The 23571-nt window shown below is 48.1% G+C and overlaps 2 protein-coding genes across 10 annotated transcripts in view; one reads left to right on the top strand and one right to left on the bottom strand.

Moving 5' to 3' along the window:
* Positions 1–15925, top strand: part of CAMK1G (calcium/calmodulin dependent protein kinase IG) — a 42609-nt gene extending 26684 nt beyond the window's left edge. For 2 of the 3 annotated variants that reach the window (XM_006118752.5, XM_006118751.5), the window contains exons 4-13: positions 528–602; positions 4168–4306; positions 5186–5309; positions 8015–8090; positions 8500–8612; positions 9895–9973; positions 10615–10702; positions 12120–12535; positions 13080–13208; positions 15280–15925. In XM_006118752.5, coding sequence (XP_006118814.1) covers positions 528–602; positions 4168–4306; positions 5186–5309; positions 8015–8090; positions 8500–8612; positions 9895–9973; positions 10615–10702; positions 12120–12535; positions 13080–13170 — 1201 coding nt within the window. In that variant the 3' untranslated portion in view covers positions 13171–13208; positions 15280–15925. Of the gene's footprint in view, positions 1–527; positions 603–4167; positions 4307–5185; positions 5310–8014; positions 8091–8499; positions 8613–9894; positions 9974–10614; positions 10703–12119; positions 12536–13079 lie in introns of all 3 variants that reach the window. The other variant, XM_089773572.1, reaches the window with a different exon arrangement.
* A 910-nt stretch (positions 15926–16835) lies between these two features.
* The window catches only part of LAMB3 (laminin subunit beta 3), a 55049-nt gene continuing 48313 nt past the window's right edge, over positions 16836–23571 (bottom strand). For all 7 annotated transcript variants that reach the window (XM_025182444.3, XM_075910038.2, XM_075910039.2 and 4 more), the window contains 4 exons: positions 23106–23247; positions 21817–21993; positions 19556–19709; positions 16836–17348 (listed from right to left, as the gene is read on the bottom strand). In XM_025182444.3, the coding sequence (XP_025038229.3) occupies positions 17215–17348; positions 19556–19709; positions 21817–21993; positions 23106–23247 (607 nt within the window). In that variant the 3' untranslated portion in view covers positions 16836–17214. The remainder of the gene's footprint in view (positions 17349–19555; positions 19710–21816; positions 21994–23105; positions 23248–23571) is intronic.

Raw genomic sequence — 23571 nt, 5'->3', positions numbered from 1 at the left:
AACACGCTAAGATCAAGCAGCATGAAGAGTGACCAGAAAGGTTTCCCATCTGCCTAAAAATAACAAAATATGTGTTATTGTCCTTTACTGTTATGGGCCTTGTTCTTTACTGCCTAGATGAGTATTTTCGCTTAGCTCCCATTTTACACTGGTGTAAATGGCGACACAGTGTGCAAAGCAGGAAGGCATCGGCCACAGAGTGTCTTTTGGACAGGACTAAATCAAAGGGCATTAGCAAGCTGTTAATGCACCTCAGCCAGTCCCGTGTAGACAGTTAGTTCATCTTCAATAGGCTAGCGTAGGGTCAATTCACCCCTGGCTTGCCACAAACCAATGTTCGTGCAGACATCTGATCTCACTCACGCCTGCCCGTATGAAGAGTTGCTCTTTGGAAGTGAGTAGAATTTTGCCCAGAGAAAAACGGGTGTAAAGCAAGAGGAAAACCAGACTGTGACTTTCAGCTTGACAATGCATCTTTATCTGCCACAAAGAGGTTTGTAACCCCGGTTTGTCTTTGCTGGTTGCAGAATAAAGCATGAAAACATTGTGACTCTAGAAGACATTTATGAAAGTGCAACCCACTATTACCTGGTCATGCAGCTGTAAGTACCTCACGATACACCTCTGTCTGTGCTGCGTAGAAACAGCAGTAACATTTTCCCTGATGCCGTGTGTCCATCTGAGCAGGCCTCACGCAGGATTCAAGCATTCAAATCTGAAAGTCAAATGCACAAAAATATCCACTCAGACAGACTCTTCATTGGTGGACTGTGAACAACAGTTTGAGATATACAACTACTCAGGGCATTTCTTCATAGTGCACGAGCCTTCTTTTATATTACAGGTTGAACCTCTCTAGTCTGGCACTCTCTGTTCTGGCAACCTCCGTAGTCCGGCATGAGTTGAGTTAGCGGGATGTCCACTTATCAAGGGTATGGCCAAGTTTCCTGCACTCCCATAAAGTTTGTTTATAGCCACCAGTCCTGGCTCTATTCTGTTATTTAGCTCTAATGTACCCCTAAATGTCTTCTAAGGGCCCAGCAAGCAGTGGAAGTGTTGGTAATGCTGCTAGACAACCCTGACCCCCTGTGGTTTGGTAAATTTTCTGGTTCACACCAGTCAGGTCCTGAGGGTGCCGGACTAGAGAGGTTCAACCTGTACTATCCAAATTCAGATGAGCAGCTAAGTCACCATGGTGATTTAGCAGGACAGGAAAGCTATGCTATGCACGGCGCAACATGGGCAAAGTGTCGGCAGCAAAGAAAGCAGCTAGCGGAGGGGAACACCTGTGGCTGAGGGATTAGGTGTAGATTCCTCTAATGAGGATTGTTTTACACAGATTAACTCACAGCCAATCCCGTCACGTGGCGGAGGCTGGAGACAGCCCAGCACACAAGGCGGCAAGTCAGACGGGAATCTCCCTCCCCGTCCTTGGGGTCCAGAAAACTCGGTAGCCGCCTCCAGGCAATTTGGGCGCAATGAGCTTTGCCAGTTGTGCTGACCAGCTGGTTGGGAAGCTGCATGCAGAATTACACGAGTGAGTTACTTATGGGGCATTTCAAATGCTGGTCTTAGATTGAGGAGCCAAATGGGGGCCATCAAGGCAGAAGGGTTCAGGGCAACCCCAAGCCTTGCAATGGGTGTGTGTCACGGGGCTGGTCCCCCCGCCAGCCTTAAGGGCAGTGGTACGGCCATGCAGTCGAGTTGCAATCACCTCCCTTTGTCTCAGGGCAGTGTGACCTAATGTGTGAGGAGCCGAAATGGGGTGGGCCTCTTATGCCGGGCTGTGTGGCCTAGTGGCCAGAGTCACAGCTGTCCTGTCCATAGGACAGTTCGGGGCAGCTGCCTCAGGCCTTTGTTTTGGAGGCCCTGTGACGGCCGCCTCAGCCATCCTATGGACACAGCCCATGGCAGCCCAGGAGATTACTGGGGGCCCTGACGCAGGGTGGCAGTGGGGGGAACCGGAGCTACCCAGCAGCCTGCTCCGCTCTGCTCTGTTGTGCGCTGCCCTGCTGCCCACCTGCCAGCCAGCTGGGCTCCGCTTCACAGCGGCAGCAGGAAGCAGAGAGCCCCGGGGAAGCAGAGCCCCATGGGCTGAGAGGGCAACGGGGTGGGGTACAGTGGAGCAGGCTGTGGGGTCACTCTGGCTCCTGCTGCTGTAGTGGGGGGGCCACCCCTGCTGCCACCTAGTGCCTGACCCCTTAGTAAGCCCCTGGCTCATGTTACCCTGGGAAGGGGACTTCAGGCAAGGGGGCAAAGCAGGAGCAAGGCTTGGGGGCATGGGTGGGGTGGGAGCAGAATCAGGGTGCGGGCAAGGGATTTGCCCAAGACCCCTTGTCCCCCTAGGAACAGCCCTGGTCAGAGTCCATGTAGCTGCCCTCTTGGTCAGGGCTGTGTGGCCTAGTAGTTAGATTGGTGGGTTGCCACGTTGGGGTAGGTGACAGAGTAGATGGACATGGGCTTTCCCTTCTGCACCAGGTCCCAATCCAAGGCCTGCCCCCAGCTTGATGGGTATCCTGCTGAAACACAACAAGCTAGGCCCCAGTTTTATGACCCTTTCCCCGTTAAGTTCCCCTGAGTCACTTCTTACCTGTTCCTCCGTGGTTTGTGGTCCTTGGATTCCCATGGCTTCCCCTTCCTCTGGGACATCGGGTGCCTGCGGTTGTGGGTCCTCTCTGGCTGGCCGGCCTCTGCACCCACACCGAGGGGTCCTGCTGCTGCTTGGGGTCACAGCCACCAGTTCCAAGGGGTCCTGCTGCCAGGCTGGGGGCTCTGCTGTCCTCCCCAGAGTCCCTGCTGCCGGAGGGCTCCTTTGCCATCCATGGTCCTGATGGCTCTGCAGCAAGCCCCATGCCCAGGGCTCCACAGCTACCCCCAGCTGTAGCCCCAGCCCGGGGCAGTCAGGGGAAAGGCCAGAGTAAGGCAGGGGGTGTTGAGCATGGTTCCAGCACCACTGGCCCACAGCAGGCAGAGCAGGGTGAGACTCTGATCCTCTTCCCTGGCAGAAGTGCCCAGTGAGCGGAACGGGGCCAGGAGCAGAGTGGGAGGGGCCAGGGGCAGAGTGGGAGGGGCAAGGAGCAGAGTGGGAGGGGCCAGGGGCAGAGTGGGAGGGGCAAGGAGTGCACATTTTTATGTCTCCCTTTTTACTAGGGATGTAAGCAAATAGTAGACTACCCAATAAGCAAACACTTATCGGGTAGTCGAGCAGGAACTCGACTAGTCGCTTCCCACCCCCTTTGCTGCCTCTATCAGAGAGAGGCAGTAAGGGGGGGAGCATGAGCTAGTGCTGGGGGGAGCCGGTTAGGGTTCCCTGCCCCCAGAACCATCTCTGCCGGCAGCAGGAGAGGCAGGGGGCAGCGGGGAAACGGTGCAAGCGGGGATTGAAGCAGTCCCACTCGGCCTGTCCCACTGCTGCTCCTCTCCCTTTGGAGAGTACAAGAGCTGCTTGTGGCTCTTGTACATTTCAGAGGAAGAGGCACAGAGGGGAACCCGTGCCAGCATGACTGACATGGGTTCCCACTGCCTCTTTCCCTTTGAAATGTGCAAGAGCTGCAGGCTTCAAAGGGAGAGGCGCAATGGCATAGCGAGCGCCCCCCTTATTGACTAATCGATGGAAATTCCATCGACTACTCAATTAGCTGATTAATTGAAATTTAACATCCCTATTTTTACAAGGCCCCCTAGCCATAGCAGGATATTTCTTCTCCTCCCCCACGACCAGCTAGGGGGCAGCCCCATCATTCCTACCCTCACCCTCATTGCCCACCCGCCCAAAGGGGGACCCACCCATCCTGACTACCCCACTGTCCTGAAGTTCCTTCCATAGGAACCTGCAGGGCTCATCCCTTCCCTTCGGCCGACAGCCCCAACTGTGCTGGACCACTCCCCTTTATATCAGTGTCCCAGCTGGAGCATGCCCAGCAGAGCTAAAAGGAAAGGGCCTTCCCGGCCCACTGGCAAGGATTAACCCCTTCTGATCCAGTACCATGCTGGCACATCTCAGCACAGCATGGATGTGTTCATTGGCTTCTCAACCACAGCGATGCTGTAGATAAAGCTGTACGTGTCTTGCACATCTAGGTGGAGTAAAATTTCCCCTTCTTCTGTCTATGGATATTTTTTATCTCCATGCATTAACTAGTGGTGTGTGTACTGTCTCCCCTTCAGGGTGTCTGGCGGGGAGTTATTTGACCGAATTTTGGAACGAGGTGTTTATACTGAGAAAGATGCAAGTGTGGTGATCCGACAGGTCCTGGCAGCAGTGAAATACCTCCATGAGAATGGAATCGTTCACCGCGATTTAAAGGTAGGTAAATATTGCGCTCCTTGGAAACAGCACTGCCCTGTGAAATGAGCAATGCCTGCAATGCAGCACTGACGGGTTCACTGGGGTACACCGGGAAATCCTGCAAAAGCAAGCTAGCTTTTTAAGATCACGTCACAACCACTATCATCCCTAAGGATTGACCCTGGAACTTTCATCATGAAAAGCTCACAAGGCTCTTATGAAAGGAGTGGTGATAATAGGAGCAGGTTGCAACAAACACACCTATCCATCGCGTTGTGCTCAGTGAGTATTAACTTGACTCCTAAATTCCACAGAGCCAGCGTTTGCACTCGATACTGCAGTGACTTTCGAGAGGTTTTAGTCTCTGAGTCATCCTGCTGTTGCTTCTGCTGGCCTAGAAGTCAGACAGCTTCTGGAAACGACAAGTGAATTATAGCCAGGTCTACGTGACATGAGAAAGTTGACCTAAGATACACGACTCCAGCTAGGAGAATGGCATAGGTGGAGTCAACGTACCTTAAGTTGAATTTCTGCAGTGTCCCCACTGCGGGAAGTTAACGGGAGAAACTCTCCCATTGACTTTCCTAACTCCTTGCAACCCTGTGGAGTAGCAGCGTTCACATAGGTGCCATCGGCGGTTGATTTAGCAGGTCCTTGCTAGACTCACTAAATCAAACCCTAGAAGATTGATCTCAGGGTAAGTGAAGACAAGCCCTATGTTTACAACCCAATTAACTTCAGGGCTGTTTTGCCTTTAACTCCAATGGCTCTTTGGCCTTTATTTTAATTTTTGTGCATGAACTGAAGAAAAAAAAGGAACCTATCATTTGTAGATTATAGTTCCCCCTCTTTGATTGTCAGTGTGGCATTTAAAATCTGACCATTTCTTACCGACAGCCTGAAAACCTGCTTTACCTGACTCCCGAGGAAAACTCCAAAATCATGATCACAGACTTTGGTCTGTCTAAAATGGAGCAGAATGGCATCATGTCCACAGCTTGTGGGACTCCAGGATATGTTGGTGAGTAAAGGGCCTGGGAGGGCTTTTCCTTGATGACCGACAGGACACAGGCCCTCATATGCCTCTTATTCACTTTCCAGAAGAAAGCAAAGAAGTAACATGCTTAGGCATATTGTAACATGCTAATAAAAATACACTGTAAGGGCTGCAGGCGAATCAGATTAGGGACATAGTTTTTAAGGGTGGCAAAATCTCAGCAGGCTTGAAAAGGGAAAGAAGGTGTCCAATACGCATTTAAAAAAATTAGAGGCGAATCTTGAAGTTATTCAAGAATTCACTGTATACTTAAGAAAATCATTGAAAGCAATGAGATTTTGTTAACTGAAATCAACGGGAGTTTTGCTTGAATCAGGATTTCGGGATTTGGCCTAGCAGGTAATATTTTGGGGGCATTCCCTTGTGTCTGGTTCGCAGAAGATGTCTGAGAGACCACCTGACCTCATGGCTTGAGAGTGCCAGTATTTCTGCAAGCTAACCCACCTCTAAATGACATTCGAGCCTTGTGCAAGTCACTGCTCCTTCCCTTGTCTGATTCCCCATTTGTAGAATGGATTTACTTTAGGTCTAACATCTAGTGGTAGGAAGCCCATTCTATGCTCTGGACCTTTCGCCCATAACCTGAAAATCACAAAATAAACAAGTTAATATAATGACCCAACACAGGGGTAGCCGTATTTGTCTGTGTCCACAAAAATATTGAGGAGTCGCATGGCATCTTAAAGACTAACAGATTTATTTGTGAGCAAAAACCCACTTCGTAAGACTCAGGGCCCATATATCACACAGGGCGGTGTTACAACACTTTCATGTCTGGATAGCATTCTGAAGCCATAAAATTCTATGTAAGAACAAGCAGGTCATGGGTTGAATCACAGAAGTTCCTTTAGGGTTGTCCCGTAATGTGCTGATCATGTGACAGGTCTGCCTTCCTGCCCTCTGGGGCTCTACACCACTTTGTCCTGCTGGAACACATTCTCTGGTCTCCCCCAGTCAAGGCACAGAGTTGGGGTGACCACCCCCCTGCAGAGCAATGCAGACACTGAACCAGTTCAGCTCTGGGAGGGTTCAGCTCTAAGAGCTCAGCAGCACCCAGGAAACCAACCCCCAGAAAGGACCATCACCCCCAATTAAATCCACCCTACCCCATGTAAAAGTTTTACACGGAGAAAACATCAAAGGAAGTCAGCCCCCTTTATCAGTCCAAGAGGGATATGCACAGTGGTTGTTCCCCTCTCCCCAGGAAACAATTATGTACACTGAGCTTGATAATAAACAAAAGGGTTTTATTAAGTACAAAAAATATGATTTAAGTGCTTTCAAGTGAAAACTGTCAAATCAAAGTAAGTTACAAAATTAAAATGAACAAAAAAACCCTCAGCTAGTTCTAATCCACTAAGAAACTTGTTACATGAAAATTCTTACCTTAAACAGCTGGTCTTATCTCAGGTGAAGAGCTTCTAGTCAGAGTCCACCTTTACTGTGACCCGGGTCTACAGCTTCTTCAAAGTTCTTTGTATCCCCTTAGGGTAGGCCAGGCAGTTTCAAAGGCCAACTGAAGAGGAAGGCTGATTGCACAAATAAACTTACCCCAGGGCAGGAATTCTTTGTTCAGCACCCCTCATCTCCATGGAAAAATACCAGGTTCAAGAGGGATTCCAGTACCAGGGGCATGGTCACATGTCTTTCCAGGACTAACCACAGTTTGGGTATACAGGACAAACCAGACTATTCACATGTCATTGATTCGATGACTGAGCCATTTGTTTCTGGGGCATCAGTAATGGCCCTCAATAACACATTTAGAATTATAAATAGATCCACACTTTGTACTTCTAACTTCACATACAAGAATGATTCATGCATAAAAGTAGAATGTATACATTCAGCAGCTTGTAACTGTAAAATTGATAAGTTACATGACCTGCTTTGTATAAAGCATCTTCAAGTTATACATATTCATATCCATAAGCCAATTTTCATAAAGCATGGGGGGGGCATGACAGCAACAACCATTGAAAAATGGACAATGTTAATTCTCCATCACTTTCAGTCTATAAATCAACACTGGAAGGTTTTCTAAAAAGAAGGAGGCTACAGCTACACCAGAAGTTATAGACTTGATGACACATTACTGAGTGAGCTTCTCTGGCCTTTGTTATGCAGGTCAGACTAGATTATCATAATGTTCTTTCTGGCTTCAAAAATCTATGAGTTACTCATCCTGCCTTTCTGCTGCTTTGGATTTGTTGGGTGGCAAATGCACAGACATCTATGTGTTTCTATCCACAATCATTCATGTCAGGTCTACACTGGAAGAGAAAACTGATGCAAAATACGCAACTCCAGCTACTTGAATTGCGTAGCTGGAGTCGACGTGCCTTGCAATGATTTTCTGGGGCAGCCCGACAGCAGGAGGTCAACAGGAGAAACTCTCCCATCAACTTCCCTTACACTTTGTGACAGCAAGGAGTATCATGGTCAATGGGGGCACGGTCAGCATTCGATTTAGAGGGTCTTTACTAGACCCACTAAATCGAACCCCAGAAGATTGATCGCTGGAGCATCGATCCTCCAGTAGGTGGAGACATGGCCTAACCCCTAAAAGCCTGGCACACCAGGTTTATGATTGTTCAATGTAAAGTCATTTGTTGTCCTGAAATGGTTTATATTCCCTACAACTTTGATTTGCTTTTGATTTCCTGTAGCTCCCGAGGTGCTAGCACAGAAACCATACAGCAAAGCTGTCGATTGCTGGTCGATAGGCGTCATTACTTATATCCTGTGAGTATGAACCAACAGCACCTTTGCTTTTTGACAGATGCTCAGGATTCTTCATTGCTGTGGCCCCTTGTGCGGCACCACATATGCTTGTGCAAAGTCCGCCCTGGGCATTATTCCTTCAGTAGCATAAAACTATCAGGCATCCTCCTTCGCTGTGCTTTCTAGGTTCAGTTTCATCTCATCAGCTGCACACCCACTGGGGTTTTGTCCTGCCATTGCCACACTGGGGCTTTCAACCTTTTTCTGAATCGTTACCCTCAAGCCGTGCTGCATGGTGAGGGTTAATAGTGCATTCTCCTCCCTTCATCCCTTATCCCTGTGAGACACGCCAGTTGCCCCCAGTAGAGTTCAAAATGCTTGTGCATGCCAAGAGAGAGGTGCTAATCAGCTCCTTGCTGTTCTGCTCCAGGCTGTGTGGATACCCTCCCTTCTACGAAGAGACAGAATCCAAACTGTTCGAAAAGATTAAAGAAGGCTACTACGAGTTTGAGTCTCCATTTTGGGATGATATCTCGGAGTCAGGTACCTCTCATCCACTGCAGAGCACCTTACTAGCACTCTGTCCCCTCTCTGGCATGCAACATCGGCCATCTAGAACTCTCCTGATCATGTAGTGGCTGAGCTCTACCAGGGAACAAGAGGGAAGGAGAGTTTAGAGAAGCACATCCTAGAACATAAGAACAGCCATATTGGGTCAGACCAACAGTGTCCTGTCTGCTGACAGTGGCCAATATCAGATGCCCCAGAGGGAGGAAACACAACAGGTAATCCTCCTGTCTCCCACTTCCACACCATTCCTACCCATCCTGGCTAATAGCCATTGATGGACCTAACCTCCATGAATCTATCTAGCTCTTTTTTGAACCCTGTTAAAGTTCTAGCCTTCACCGCATCCTCTGGCAAGGAGTTCCACAGGTTGACAGTGTGCTGAGTGAAGAAAAACTTCCTTTTGTTTATTTTAAACCTGCTGCCTATTAATTTCATTTGGTGACCCCTAATTCTTATATTGTGGGAATAAGGAAATACCTTTTCCTTATTCACTTTTTCCACACCACTCATGATTGTATAGACTTTTATCATATCCCCCCTCAGTATCCTCTTTTCTAAGCTGAAAAGTCCCCATCTTTTTAATCTCTCTTCATATGGGACCCATTCCAAACCCCTCATCATTTTTGTTGCCCCTTTTCGGAACCTTTCTATTTGTCTCATTCTATTTGCCACAGCAAGTTGTTTTCTTTGCTTCCTGGCCACCGTAAGGGTTTCCACACACCTTTCTCTGAAGCAGGGCTGGGTAGTAAGTGGCCCGTGGGCTGGATGTGGCTCATCAGGGTTAGCCCTGGCTGGCTGCCAGACACTTTGTTTATCTGAATGTCCGCAGGCACGGCCGCTCACAGCCCCCATTGGCTGTGGTTCACTGCTCCGGGAATGGGAGCTGTAGGAAGCGGTGATTCAGCCTATGGGCTGCTTATTGCACACCCCAGCTCTGAAGCGTCTAGGTCTGGCCAGGGTCAGAGATGGGAGACTGAACCGGGGTTGCCACAGGTCTGATCCACTCTGACAATGCTATATTTTAGCAATAAAGCTTGACCCATCTTCAGTTAATATGTTCCCCTAAGCAAGCTATCTCCCTGAGCATACATCCATTTTACCTTGGGGAGGATGTTACAAGAGTGTGGATTTAAACATGGAACATTAGACATGTAAGCAGCATGCTGGACCTGCCAGAGTTTGCTGGGTCAGCTGTAGGATTGTTTCTTGTAAGTGCTAAGACCTGATCCTGTCTCTCTGATTTCCCCACTAACAGCCAAGGATTTCATCTGCCACTTACTGGAGAAGGATCCAAACGAGAGGTTCACGTGCGAGAAAGCTTTGAGACACCCCTGGTGAGAGCAACATGTCACCTACTATCGTAACATTGCTACCTGGTAGCAAATGGAATTCATCAGCCTCGTCATTTAACCCTAGAATACTCTCTGTAGCCTATGGAACGGTGATGTCTTACTAATCTCTAGTGTTTTCTTTGCAATCTGATGGGAAATGTTGTCTTGGTTCTCTCTTGTGCCGAAAGAAAGTGATAATTAAATTGGCTATTTGTGCACAGTTTGCCTTCAAGATCAGAGAGAAACAATCCCCCTCTGGTTAGGGATGTAAAAGGTTAACCCCTGCTTACCAGTTACCTGGAGGGCTGGGTATGAGGAACCCTCCCTCCCACTGCAGCCCGGCTGGCCAAACCAAGCTTCCTCCCCCACAACAGGCTGGTCAGATCCCAGCTGCACCATTAACCCGTTAAACAATTGCAATTATATTGTTTAACCAGTTAACTCGTTAAATGGATATTTACTTCCCTAACTCTGCTATTTTTTCAACTCTGAAGTGTGTGTTTGTATTATGCTGTGTTGCTGTTTTTCCTTTGGGTTTAATTACTCTTGATTGATTGTACCAAGCCGTTAGCTGCCTCCAGAATGCGGAATGCCTCTCAAATGCCATCTGCCTACGAGCCTGTTTCTTGTCTCCCCATCTGCAGGATTGATGGAAATACAGCCCTTCACCGTGATATATACCCATCTGTCAGTGCTCAGATCCAGAAAAACTTTGCAAAGAGCAAATGGAGGGTAGGTTGTTTGTTGTTGGGAGCTAGAACCATTTCCAAATCACATGCCAGTGGCTACCATGTAGCCATGAGTGCACCTTAAACTGCTTGGATGAGCACCTCAACCTTGGACCCCTTCTCCCAGAAATCAGTGTGGATATTTTACTTGATTATATTATGAACTACTATTCGGTGGTAGGATCGAGAGGTCTCAGCTGAAAGTGGAGCCTCTCTATAGTGCTGAAATTGATACAAACACAAGATCCCACAGAGCTTAAAATCATAGAACCAGAAGGGACCTCGAGAGGTCATCAACATAAAAGCAGCCAGACTGGGTCAGACCAAAGGTCCATCCAACCCAGTGTCCTGTCTGCCGACAGTGGCCAATGTCAGGTGCCCCAGAGGGAGTGAATACAACAGGGAATCATCAAGCAGTCCCTCTCCTGTCACCCATTCCCAGCCTCTGACAGAGGCTAGGGACACCATTCCTACCCATCCTGGCTAATAGCCATCGATGGACCTAACCTCCATGAATTTATCTAGTTCTTTCTTGAACCCTGTTAAAGTCCTGGTCTTCACAATGTCCCCTGGCAAGGAGTTCCACAGGCCAACCATGCGCTGTGTAAAGAAAAACTTCCTTTTGTTTGTTTTCAGCCTGCTGCCTATTAATTTCATTTGGTGACCCCTAGTTCTTGTGTTACGGGAACAAGTAAATAACTTTGCCTTATTCACTTTTTCCACACCAGTCATGATGTTATAGACCTCTATCATATCCTCCCAGAGTCTCTCCTTTTCTAAGTACAAGTCTTTTCAACCTCTCTTCATATGGGACCCTGTTCCAAACCCCTAACCATTTTTGTTGCCCTTTTCTGAACCTTTTCCAATGCCAATATATCAAGTCCTGCCCTCTGCCCTCACGGCAGGACCAAGCACCATCCCTGATAGATGTCTGTCTAACCTGGACCCTAGGGTGAGAAGAGGGAGGATTATAGGCTCCTTTTTACTCATGAGGAGCAGAGGTACCCAGAGACTGCGCTTTGCTTGCGGGTATTGAATGTAGGTTCCCTGCGTCTTACCACCACGCTGGCTATTCTTGTGAGATCGGCGCTGCTGCCCGGTGGCAGCGAGTTTAGGAGAACAGCCTCTTCCGTGGCATTTTAGTTACTTTGTTCCAAATTTGGGTTCATGCTTGAGCAGACGCTTGCAGCCCTGACCTGCCTGTGAGCAAGAGCAGCCTGTTCCCCAGCTGCCTGATCAAAGAGGCGGCGGGTGAAATTCTCTTCTGCATGTTCTCATGCCAGGGTTGAACGTGGCCCATCTGGGCAATGCAGCAACGTAATTGTAATAACTCCCCATGAAAGATCTTTAGTCCATTCACACTGCAGCATCCAGGGAGCTTGCAAGATGGTCACGGTTGTTTTATGTCTCCTCTCGCTCAGCAAGCCTTCAATGCTGCAGCCGTTGTGCGCCACATGAAGAAACTCCACATGAACTGCCACGCACGGGCTGACACCGACCTTCCGGTCATCCAAGTGTCAGAAGGATCCAGACTCAACAGCCCGGAGGTCAGCAGCCAAGAGGCGCCCAGTCAAGACAAGAAGATGCTCATCCCCACATTAGCGTGTCAAATGCCTCCCAGCCAGCTTGACCAAAACACCCGGATGGCACAGAGCAAGTCACTAGATCATTTGGTTAATGGGTCACTGCCTATCAACCAGTGCTTGATCCTGCCGGTCAATCAGAGCTCTCCAACTAGAACTTCTTGCGGGTGCAGTTCAGCCTGCGGTGGGCACGAGAAAGTGAAGTCGGTCTTCTGTTCCGAGTCAGTGCTACTTAAAAAAGCTGCCAAAACCCAGTAGGTAGCCACGTTGTCACTTCTAACTCCTGAGACAGGTTTATCTTCACAGCACAGTTCCTGCAACCAGCTGGCACTGGGCTTTCTAGAAAGGTGGCGGGTGCATTAGGTTGCACGCACCAGGTGTGGGTGGGAAAGAGGGGAAGGTGGGGAGGGCAGAGGAAAATTTGCAAAGTGGCTGGATAGTTGTGGCCAGCCAAACCTCCTCCCACTCTCTTGGAGCACAGCCTTGGACATCAAGTTGAGACACACTGGTGACATGGCAGATCTTACCATGTTCCAGAGAGCTTCCGTCTCCATCATCCTCAATCTGGTGCTTTTCCATAGTTTGGAAGGACCTATGGGTTTGGGGTTTGTTTGTTTGTTGCATTTGCTAAAAATACTGGTCCTGCTTCTCAGCTGGCATTAATCAGCCAAGCTACACCAGCTGAGTAGCTGGCCCACTATTTATATTTAAAAATAGTTATTTCTTCTCCGTGGAAGAACGTACCTGGATGTTGCTCTTCACTTTCTGCATTTTCTCTCTTCCCACCCACCCAACCAGTCACTTCAAATCAGAGGTCATCGTTCCAGTGAAAACCAGTAACCATTCGCACCGTGGTACTGGGCAAACTGGTGTGTGCTTGGTCATGTGATTGGCAGGTCACCCGTTTGAGCCAACGCATCTGTTACGGTAAGTGCAGCGAGATCAAAATGACTCAGGCTTTAGCAGGAGGAAGCAAAAAGAGTCTGGATCATAAAGAGTTTTCTGGAGTAAGTTGTAATCCTGGTTGAACGGCATGGTGGCTGCAAGAGTCTGACACACTGAAGCATCTTTCAACTTCTCTTTAGACCAGTTGTGTTAATACAGGGGCCTGACTGATGCCCACTGGAGTTGCTCACATCCCGTTGCATCAGAATAGGGCTCTGTCCTGCAGAAGAGACGTAGAACGTAGCCCTGCCATCCTGAACTATGCACAAGCGGGAGTTCTTTAACTCAGAGCAAAAGGAAACCGGACAGGTCTGTGAACTGGCTAAGGAGCCTTTCCTCAGCCAGTAGTGACAGTCAGCTGTTGCCACATGACCGCTCCACGGTGGCCTATCTAAAATGCGATGGAGGGAATCTAGGTCAACTCAGAGGAGGTAAATGTCCACCTCCCACAAACCTCTAGCCCAGTTGGCCCTTGCTGGCTCCGATCTGAGCATTCTCAGCAGGCATCAAGGACTGATTGGGCCAAGGGCTTGGAGGACTTTCCCCTCCTTAGCTGGGGTCCAGCCAGGTGAGGTCTAAGTCACGATGCGGCCCCGCAGCCTGTGGAACCCTGCTTTGGATTAGAACGTGGTCACTTGCCAGGGATACAGGAATGTCCACGTGTGTGTGGAGATGGCTTTCTTGCCTGCTGAGGAGATGAATCATGGAATAGTCAAGCTGATGTTTGCTCTGCTGTGAGCAAGCACTAGGAAGTGTGACTATGACACTGCGCATGAAGGAAAGCGTTCCCCAAGTAAAAGGGAGAGCGTAAGTCAGCTCAGCTCTCCTCCCAAGTTCAGAAGTCAGCCGCACATTATATTATGGTTCCAGTTTTTATATCAAGAGTGAACAGATGATACTTGCACAAATACTAAGTGTTACAGGTGGCTTTAAGCACCTCAGTAGGAGGCGTTATCAACCTATTGGCGTCTATGTCAATTTATAGCAGCTGGAATAAATTGCCCAGGGAGGCTGTGGAATCTACATCGTTGGAGATTTTTAAGAGCAGGTTAGGCAGACACCTGTCAGGGATGGTCCAGATCAGTAATGGGCAGCTGAGGCTAGTGAGTAGGCTGCATGAGAGGCCCTCCTTCATCTCAGTGGGCTGCAAGATTGTCCTAACCAAGGTAGTCTCCAGAGATCGAGTAGTTTTGCTCCCTGCGCTTGCCTCCCTAGAATTTGCAAGGGGTGCCAATGGAACCAGAGCAGCACTTTGGCACTCGCAATCTTGTGTGCAATCCGCACGCACCTCCTGTCACATGCCCTGGCTTGAAGTGCCTGTCACTTTAGGAACACCGGTAGGGAAAAAAACAACATGGATGGAAACCAGGAGAATCTGGCAACCCAGCACATGGGCGAAGGTAAACAAAATGTCTTGCATGCCACACCTAGCACCCCAGTGGGCTGCATGTGGGTTGTGGGCCACAGGTTGCCAACCGCTGTTCTAGATGGCGCTTGGCCAGGCCGCGAGGGCAGGGGACTGGACTTGATGACCTCTCGAGGTCCCTTCCCATTCTGTGAGTAATCCCTTATTAATCCTTCCTCAAGTAGGCTGTGTCTAGACTGCAGGTTTTTTTCGAAAAAAGTAGCCTTTTTTTGAAAAACTTCACCTGCGTCTAGACTACAGCCACGTTCTTTCGAAATTAAATCGAAAGAACGTGGCTTTTCTTTCGACGGCGGTACTCCTCATTTCACGAGGAAGAACGCCTTTTTTCGAAAGTGCTCGTTCGAAAAAAGGTGTTCTTGAATGCAAACAGGGCTTTTTCGAAAGAGAGCATCCAGACTCACTCGCTGCTTTCTTTCGAAAAAGCGGCTTGCTTTTTCAAAAGTACTGCTTGCAGTCTAGACGCTCTTTTTTGAAAGAGGCTTTTTCGAAAGAGGCTTGCAGTCTAGATGTAGCCGTACAGATCAGCGGGGTCAAGATGGCCCTGGTGCTGTTTGTGAAAGGAATGTGTGCTAGAGGAAGTCTCCACAAACAATTCCAGCCGTGACACTGAATTTTCTTCCATTCCAGAAGGGCTGGTTCATGCATTTCTGCGCTTCAAAGCCAGACAGCAATAGCACAAACAAGAGGAGAGGAGACTGATTCCTGGCAGCCGCAGACGGAGAGCTTTTTTCTCAGAGGAGAGTGGCCGTTTATCAGAGAGCTGCACGCTTTCACTCCTAAGAAATCCTTCAAAGCAACAACCTTGAAGAGCACCTGGCTTCTTAGAACAGGGAGCAGTTGTTTTAGACAAGGGAGGTGTATGGGCATGAGGCTTCTGCTAGCACCTTCCATCTACATGACACATGTATCATTGCATAAGGCTGTATCTTGCTTCTTTGTCTCTATTGTATAGTTGTTCAATGCGGAAGACAGGATAATTCTTTTAATGCAAAGCCAGATGGTGTTTATTTAGTCATGGGCATCCCCACAGCTTTTACAGCCTATGCCTCTCTCTCCTAGAATTTCTTCTCCCTTCCAAGCTTCAGCATGTTTAAATCCAGTGTCAATTGCCTGTCCTGGCTGTGACGTTTTCCTTTAAGCTGTGAAAGGAGAGAACCTGCTACCACCCCCTGTTGTCTGAGGATAATCCAAGAGAGGTCTGAATTCCCTGCTTCTGAGTTTGTAATTGTGGAATAAACCCTGTGCTTAATAAAGCTGACTTTTATTTTGTAAAGTGAGCCTTGGCTAGACATGAAAGTGATCTCTTACATCCCCCTAGACAAATTCCCACCACAAATGCACAGTTGTTCCCTACTATCTTCTGCCTGCAATGTATTGTGTTGAAAATACACAGGGGGTAACAAAGTCAAACCGGATGGTGTTTAACTCCACCTTGGAGCACCACTGCTTTTTCATGTGTGTAAATATGACTCTTATTATTTTTACTCCATTATCCACTCATAAAAACATAAGAACAGCCATACTGGGTCAGACCAAAGGTCCATCTAGCCCAGTATCCTGTCTGCCAACAGTGGCCAGCACCAGGTGCCCCAGAGAGGGTGGACTGAAGACAATGATCAAGCGATTTGTCTCCTGCCATCCCTCTCCAGCCTCTGACAAACAGAGGCCAAGGACATCATTTTATCCCCTGGCTAATAGCCTTTTATGGAACTAACCTCCATGAATTTATCCAGCTTCTCTTTAAACTCTATTATAGTCCTAGCCTTCACAGGCTCCTCTGGCAAGGAGTTCCACAGGTTGACAACACGCTGTGTGAAGAAGAACTTCTTTTATTAGTTTTAAACCTGCTACCCATTTTTCATTTGGTGTCCTCTAGTTCTTCTATTATGGGAACTAATAAATAACTTTTCTTTATCAGCCCTCTCCACTCATGATTTTATAGACCTCTATCATATCCCCCTCAGTCTCCTCTTTTCTAAACTGAAAAGTCCCAGTCTCTTTAGCCTCTCCTAAGAATGGTCTGAAATCTTGCTTGGCCTTCGTCCTGCCCCTCCTGTGACAAAATTGCAATATTCCTGAAACAAAGCTGCGGGTTGAGGCTTTTGTTCAAAAGATGAAATCTGGGTTCTGAAAGGAATACGCTTCCCATCTGGTTTGCAAACCTCATGCAAGAAATAACTCCCTTCAAAAGGCTTGTATTTTATTAGTTATTGGAGTGAGATCTCCCGCTTTCCCAGTGTCACACTAGGTGAACATACGAACGTGCAGACTGGATCAGACAAAAGTCCATCTAGCCCAGTATCCTGTCCTCTGACAGTGGCCGATGCCCCAGATGCCTTCAGCCAAGCCAGGTAACATTCATTCTGTCTAAGGGAGCTTGTTCTTCTTGGCTCCATGATGGCTATTTTCTAAAGGCACAGCAGTTCTATTAGCCAAAGCAAAAATCTTGAGAACAAGACAATTCTGCAAGCCAGGAGAGGGGACTGAATACTGTCCGTCATTGTCTGAACTTTAGATGAGAAATGCAAGTACATGACGAATGGAGCCCCAGCAGCTCGTCCATTAGCAGATGATGTAGTATGACATTTTTTTGTGGATATCATCCCTGATCTTTTTCACCTTCTCCTCCAGGCCTGCGAGGTTGGCTGACTTGATGATTAATGCATTGTTGCTTTCCCGAATTTCCATTTCCATAGCTGAGGAGAGAGGCAGCTGCGGTTAGGGCAAGATAGTCCAGGAAAATGACATTCTACCCTAAGGCCCTGGGTTTCAAACTTTTTTTCCTCATGACCCAGTTGAAGAAAATTGTCAATGCCCAACAGAGCTATATCTTTTGACTAGAGTGAGGGCAATGGGGTGGGGACAGGATGGGGTTGGTATGTGGGGGGGAGAGGGCTCCATCTGAGTGTGCAGGCTCTGGGGGGAGGGATAGGATGAGGGGTTTGGAGTATAATAAGAGGTTCTAGGCTGGGAGGCAGGGCAGAGGGGTTCAGGGTGTGAGGGGGAGCTCTGGGTGGAGGTGGGGGTCAGAGCAGGCTCTGGGGTGGGATGTTTGTTGTATAGAAAGGGGCTCTGGGTGTGGGGGGTCGCTGCTCAGGGTTTGGGTTTCGGCTTTCCTCTGCCAGCTCCCAGGTAGCCGAGCAGCAAGGGTGCTAAGGCAGCTTCCTGCCTGTCCTGAGACTGCGGGCGGCACTGCACCCTGGAAGTGGCCAGCAGCAGGCCTGGTTCCTAGGCAGAGGTGCACCATTAGCGCTGCGCGCTGCTTTCGGCCCCCAGAGCCAATGCCCAGGGTGGAGGCAGGACAGGGAGCCTTAACCAGGCCCGCCTAGGAGCCGGGCCCACTGCTGGCCGCTTCTGTGGCACAACGGGGTCTGCAGTGCCAGGACAGGGAGGAAGCCTGTCTTGCACCTTTGCTGGTCACCTCATCAACCTACAGCCGGGTGACCCAGTGTCTGACATCCCGCGACCCAGTGTGCAGACCCATCGTTTGAAAACCGGGGCCCGAAGTCATTCATCGCCCCTCTGAAAATCCCCAATGTAAGTCAGCAGAGCACGGTCAGCATCCAACGGAACAGCCAAACGCACTAGCTGTGCCTAGGACACACCCAAACCCAGTCAGTGAGTGCATCCGAAAGCCACCCCTCCGCTGTCTGGGACTCCCCAAAACATCTCAGTCACTTAACCCGCCCTCCTCCCCCTGCCCCGCACAAGGAAGCTGCTCCAGACAGTGACCATTGAAGTCAATGGCAGTTCTGTCACTGACGTCAATGGGAGCAGAAACAAGCCCAGCCCTGCGTGTGTCGGAAAGGAAATTGCACGCTGGCCTATTTAGCAACGTCAAGACTCCTTGCTGAGTTCCACAGCAGGAAGCACCTCGCACCAACAATAAGCAGCAGCACCCTCTCCAGTCTCTGCCTCGGAGAGGCACCTTCGATGAATGGTGTTCCCAAGAGCCACTGCTTTCTCACGGAAGGCGGTGCCAAAGCTCCGGCTGGTAACTACTTGGGCTCAGGGCCATTCTTGAATGGTTGAAGCCTCATAGCCAGGGCACTAAAACTGCCCCCTGGCTGGCACCCAAAGCACGCGGAATGAGGCTCTGGGGAGCTTGAACTGGAAATGCATGCATGGAGCATCAGCATAGCAGAGGTGAAACAGAGGCACAGACAGAAGGTCTGTCGGGTTTTGAGTGGCACAGAGGCGTCGGAGTGTTGGCTTTTGCTCTCCAGCTGCAACGCTCCCAAAATGTCCACGCTACTGGCGTGGTGGGTGAAGTGACAGCAGGGCCCAAAGTTGTCCTGGTGAGGCCGGGGATGAATCTGGCTTGAGATTTCTATTCCTCGCCCCCATGATGCTGCACTGAAACATTATCTAGCAGCAGCAGAAGCCGCCACTGGAGCAGAGCAAAATGAGAAGAGAAGTGACAAGGGTGGGGCCGTTAATCAGTCCCTTTGTCGTGAAAACCACAAAGCTGAATCCTTTGTATTCAGGGCTCAGTGTGGCCAGTTGTTTAGGTTTCTGTGCCTAACACATTTGTACTCGCAAGTTCTTTACTTAGCAGGAGATTTCTTGTCTCTACACGCAGACTTGCTCAAATCAGAGCTTGGCAAGATTAGGGGACTGTGTACATGACTAATTACATTACATTTTTGGGGCCAAGCAGGGTTTAGTTAGGGGTGATTCACCTTGCGGATTACCAAGCGCCTTCTTACATCTGCACTATGGTTTTGGATCAATGTAGCTACACCGAGTTGAAAGAAAGGGGATGAGGAACCTACTGTCGACAGAGTTCGGCTATGTATCCACTCCCTCTGTGTATTAAGAATAAAAAGCCTCACTTCTGCTTCCATTTCTCTCTTCTCCATTTGCCACTAGGCTCTGACAACAGCTGCACAAATTCACTTACTTTCCATCCTGAGCATCATCGCTCCGGTTTCTTCAAAGAGCGCTTTTGCCTCCATGTCAATACTTTTGATCCTGTTGCCGTGTGCTCCTGGTATTGAACTCTGTCCCAGCCGCCTCTTCAGCTCACTGTATTTTTGCTTTACTTGTTCAAATCCCTGTGGGAAAGGGAACGAGCTGTCAGGATGAACTCAAGCAAATAAATGAGGTTCAATCGATAAATGAATTCTAGACAATCTATTGCGGCTTTGTGTTATAAATGGCCGTTATTGCCATTATAGAGATATTAGCAGATTTATAGAGCCCTGCAAATCCATGGACTTCCACTTTTATATCCACAGGTATCTGTATGTGTGGATGTGGATGCGGATATCAAATTTTGTATCTAGAATCCCACAAATTTGCAGACGTCTGCTTTATATCCACAGGTGTCCATATCCGTGTATGTCAATGCGGATATCCACAGCTCATTTTTGTGGATACAGGTGAGGCCACAAATTTTGTGTCCACACAGGGCTCTACAGATTTACCCAGCATTGCCCAGGTTTGTAATTTGGGAGTTCCATCAAGTGTATTTTGTTTCTTCAGCCCTATAAACTCATCATTTGCTATGTTTTACCTAAAAAGGGCTATAGTCAGTTTGATTCCCAATAACATTGTCTTCTAGTTTTCAAACCTTACGCATTGATTTAGCTGTGCCAAAAGAGAGCACTACTCCAAATTTCTCCATTTTAGCTCTTTTCTGTAAGGTTTATTGAGAAGCAATCCTATTGCAAGTTCATTCTATTTTTCTGGCTCATCTTGGTTCAGTCTCTTTCAACATTCGCTCAGTTGTGTCAGTGTTGAGGACTGTACTTGCTTTAGAGATTTTGTCTCATTTCTGTTTGGTTTTATGAAAAGTAATCCCATTCCAGGCACATCCTGTTCTCCTGGCACAACCAAACCCTTACATTGCTTTAAGTTATAAGAAGAAGCTGTATGCTGAATTTGCTGGTCCTAGCTCTTACTGTTTAGGAGTTCTTGATCAAACAAACAGACAAACTCTCTAAAATGATTGTCGATTAAAGACCATAATAATTTTACATACTGGCTTCCAATGCCTTTATAGGAGCCAGTATTTCAGCATCATCTGGAATAATGTAAAGTACTGGTCACCCCATCTCAAAAAGAATGTTGCAGAAATAAGTGTTCAAAGAGCAATAAGAATAATCAAGGCAAATTCTCAGAGAGGTTAAAAAGATGCCAATATAGAAAGGACATGATAATAGCATAGCAAATAATGAGTGCTTTAGAGGAGAGAGAGAGAAAGAGTTCTCTCTATTTCATTGCACCAAGAAGGAAACATTCACTGCAACTGAGAAGTGAGAAATTTAAAACCGATAAAAGAAAATTCCTTCTCACATGTGTAATTAAGTGGTGGAGCACACTGCCTTGAGAAACCACTGACGCTAAGGACTTAGCTAGAATAAAAAAGGGATCAGACATGTCTATGGATAACAAGAATATGCAGAAAAATCTCAGAGGGGTAGCCGTGTTAGTCTGTAACTTCAAAAAAATGAGTAGTCCTATGGCATCTTAGAGATAGATAGATAGATAGATAGATAGATAGATAGATAGATAGATAGATAGATAGATAGATAGATAGATAGATAGATAGATAGATAGATAGATAGATAGATAGATAGATAGATAGATAGATAGATAGATAGATAGATAGATAGATAGATAGATAGATGGATGGGGTGTATGGAGATAGAGAGCGAGAGAAAGAGAGAGAGAGTATCATGAGCTTCTGTGGGCAAAACACACTTCCTCAGATAAGCTTGCACTCATAACACTATATATATTTTTTTGTTCTTCAAGGTGCCAGAGGACTACTCACCGTTTTTGAAAAATAGGGAGAGTAATAATAGTTAATGCTAACAATTTTTGGCAGGGATATTAAAACCTCATGCTTCAGGACTTAAGTCAAGCTAATTGTTAGACTAGGAGGGGACCTCGTGTGGGGCAGATTATTCTACATCTGCTCCTGGAAGGTTTTTACACCTTCCTCTAAGCTATTGGCAGAGCTAAACAGACTAGCTGGACCATAGGTCTGAGCCATTCTGATAATTCTATGTTCCCAGAAACAGAGTAATTCACTTTCCCGGCCCCATTCAAACACGTTCTGCACTCATGTGGCTTTTCACCTGCCTGAGCACAAGAAGTGAGTGAAGGATTATGGGTCAGAGTCATTCTTAGGCTCCTACCAGCCCTCCCTTGTACCTGCTGAGTGCTCCATGCTTGCACACTGGCTTCCTGTGCTCTCTGCTGAGCCTCTGTCGCCTGCAACCGGTTCTGTTCAGCCTGGTGCCGCAACTGGCTGAGTCTCTCGGTGAAGTTGTCCAGCTGATCAGTTATGCCTCTCATACTCTTCTCCATTGGACCAAGGACAGACTGGATCTAAAAGCCAAAGGTGTTTGGTATTTTAAAGAAAAACTCGTCCGAGAAAATAACTGACACTCTATCCTCCTCACAGGCGCTGGTATGATTTATCATAGGTCTGTAATACAGACTCAGTAAGGAGTACAGCCCCTAGGCAGGGTTCCACCATGAGAGGCACTATTCCACGCAGCAGAACAAAGACCGTCACAGAGCTCACACCTGTGCGTCACAGCAAGAGTGACAAGGGGCACACGCAAACTTGGTGGGCTTCAAACTGTTTTTCTCACAACCCAGTTGAAGAAAACTGCTGATCCCTTGACCTAACATAATTATTTCTTTTAACTAGAGTGCGGCTCCGGGCTGAGAATGAAGGGCTTGGGGTGCAGGAGGGAGCTCGGGGCTAGGGCAGGGGATTTGGGTGCCAAGTTGGGCATGGACTTACCTCCAGCGACTCATAGTCAGCAGAGCCGTGGGGATTCTAAGGCTGCTTCCCGCCTATCCTGGTACCTCAGACCACGCTGTGCCCCGGAAGCAGCCAGTGCCAGGTTTGAGTCCTTGGCAGGGGTGCACAGACAGCTCTCCACACTGCTCTTACACACAGGCACCATCTTCCCCAGCTCCCTTTGGCTGGGAATCAGCCAATGGGAGTATGGAGTCAGTGCTCAGGGGGAGGGCAGTGTGTGAAGACCTGTTACCCCCACCTAGGAGCTGGATCCGTTGCTGGCCACTTCTGGGGTGCAGTGTGGTCCGTGGTGCCAAGACTGGCAATTCCCACTAATCACCTGGTCACTCTACAGTAAGGCAACCTAGTACCTGGCACTCTACGACCCTGTACTGGGTCACGACACGTACTTTGAAAACCACTGGGGTAGGGCACAAGTTGAACACAAAGAGAAAAACAGTCCAACTTTTACAGCAAGCCAATTTTGCTAGGATCCAGCTTCTCTGACACACTAGGGGGGCATCATTGTGTCAGCGGGACAGGATGAAAGCAGGAGAGGGTGAAGGATGTGATTAATAACCTGCCTTCAATGGTGAGAAGTTTTGCAGTGAGTTCCACAAGCATTCCGAGGAGCAGCGTGAAGGCCGGGCAGCGTTACAATGCTAGGAACGCCGCATGCACCACTCACCTCATCAATGCGAAGTTGGAGGAGCCTAAGGGAAGAGCTGGAGCCACTCAGAAGATCCTGGGCTTCCAAGAGCACTGTGTTTGCTTGTCTCAAGTTGTCCACCACTTCTTCCACATCGCCCTCAACAGCGTTGGCTCGGTTCCTGGGGAAATGCAATAGGGAATCGGAAGGAAATCAAAACTTTTTCATTTTTATACTTGTTGTTTTATATCTATCTATCTATCTATCTATCTATCTATCTATCTAATCTAAGTTTATAATAATTTTATTATGTTTATTATTTTTATAATTACTTTTTTGTGGCTTAAAAGCCAAAGGACAGTAGAGGGGAAATAAGATGGACACGTAGTACATCTTGTAAGGAGATGCTATAAAAAGCTTGTAATAGAAGCCAGAAGTTCTGAAGTTACTGTGCTCTGACAACTGGACCATGCTGCCTTCCCAGAAGAGAAGCGGCGCTGTATTT

The sequence above is a fragment of the Pelodiscus sinensis genome, chromosome 27 (genome assembly GCF_052426305.1).
Source record: "Pelodiscus sinensis isolate ZL-2025 chromosome 27, ASM5242630v1, whole genome shotgun sequence".
NCBI classification, from domain to species: domain Eukaryota; kingdom Metazoa; phylum Chordata; order Testudines; family Trionychidae; genus Pelodiscus; species Pelodiscus sinensis.
Note: the sequence above shows the minus strand (reverse complement) of the source record. Positions and strands in the feature narration are given on the sequence as shown.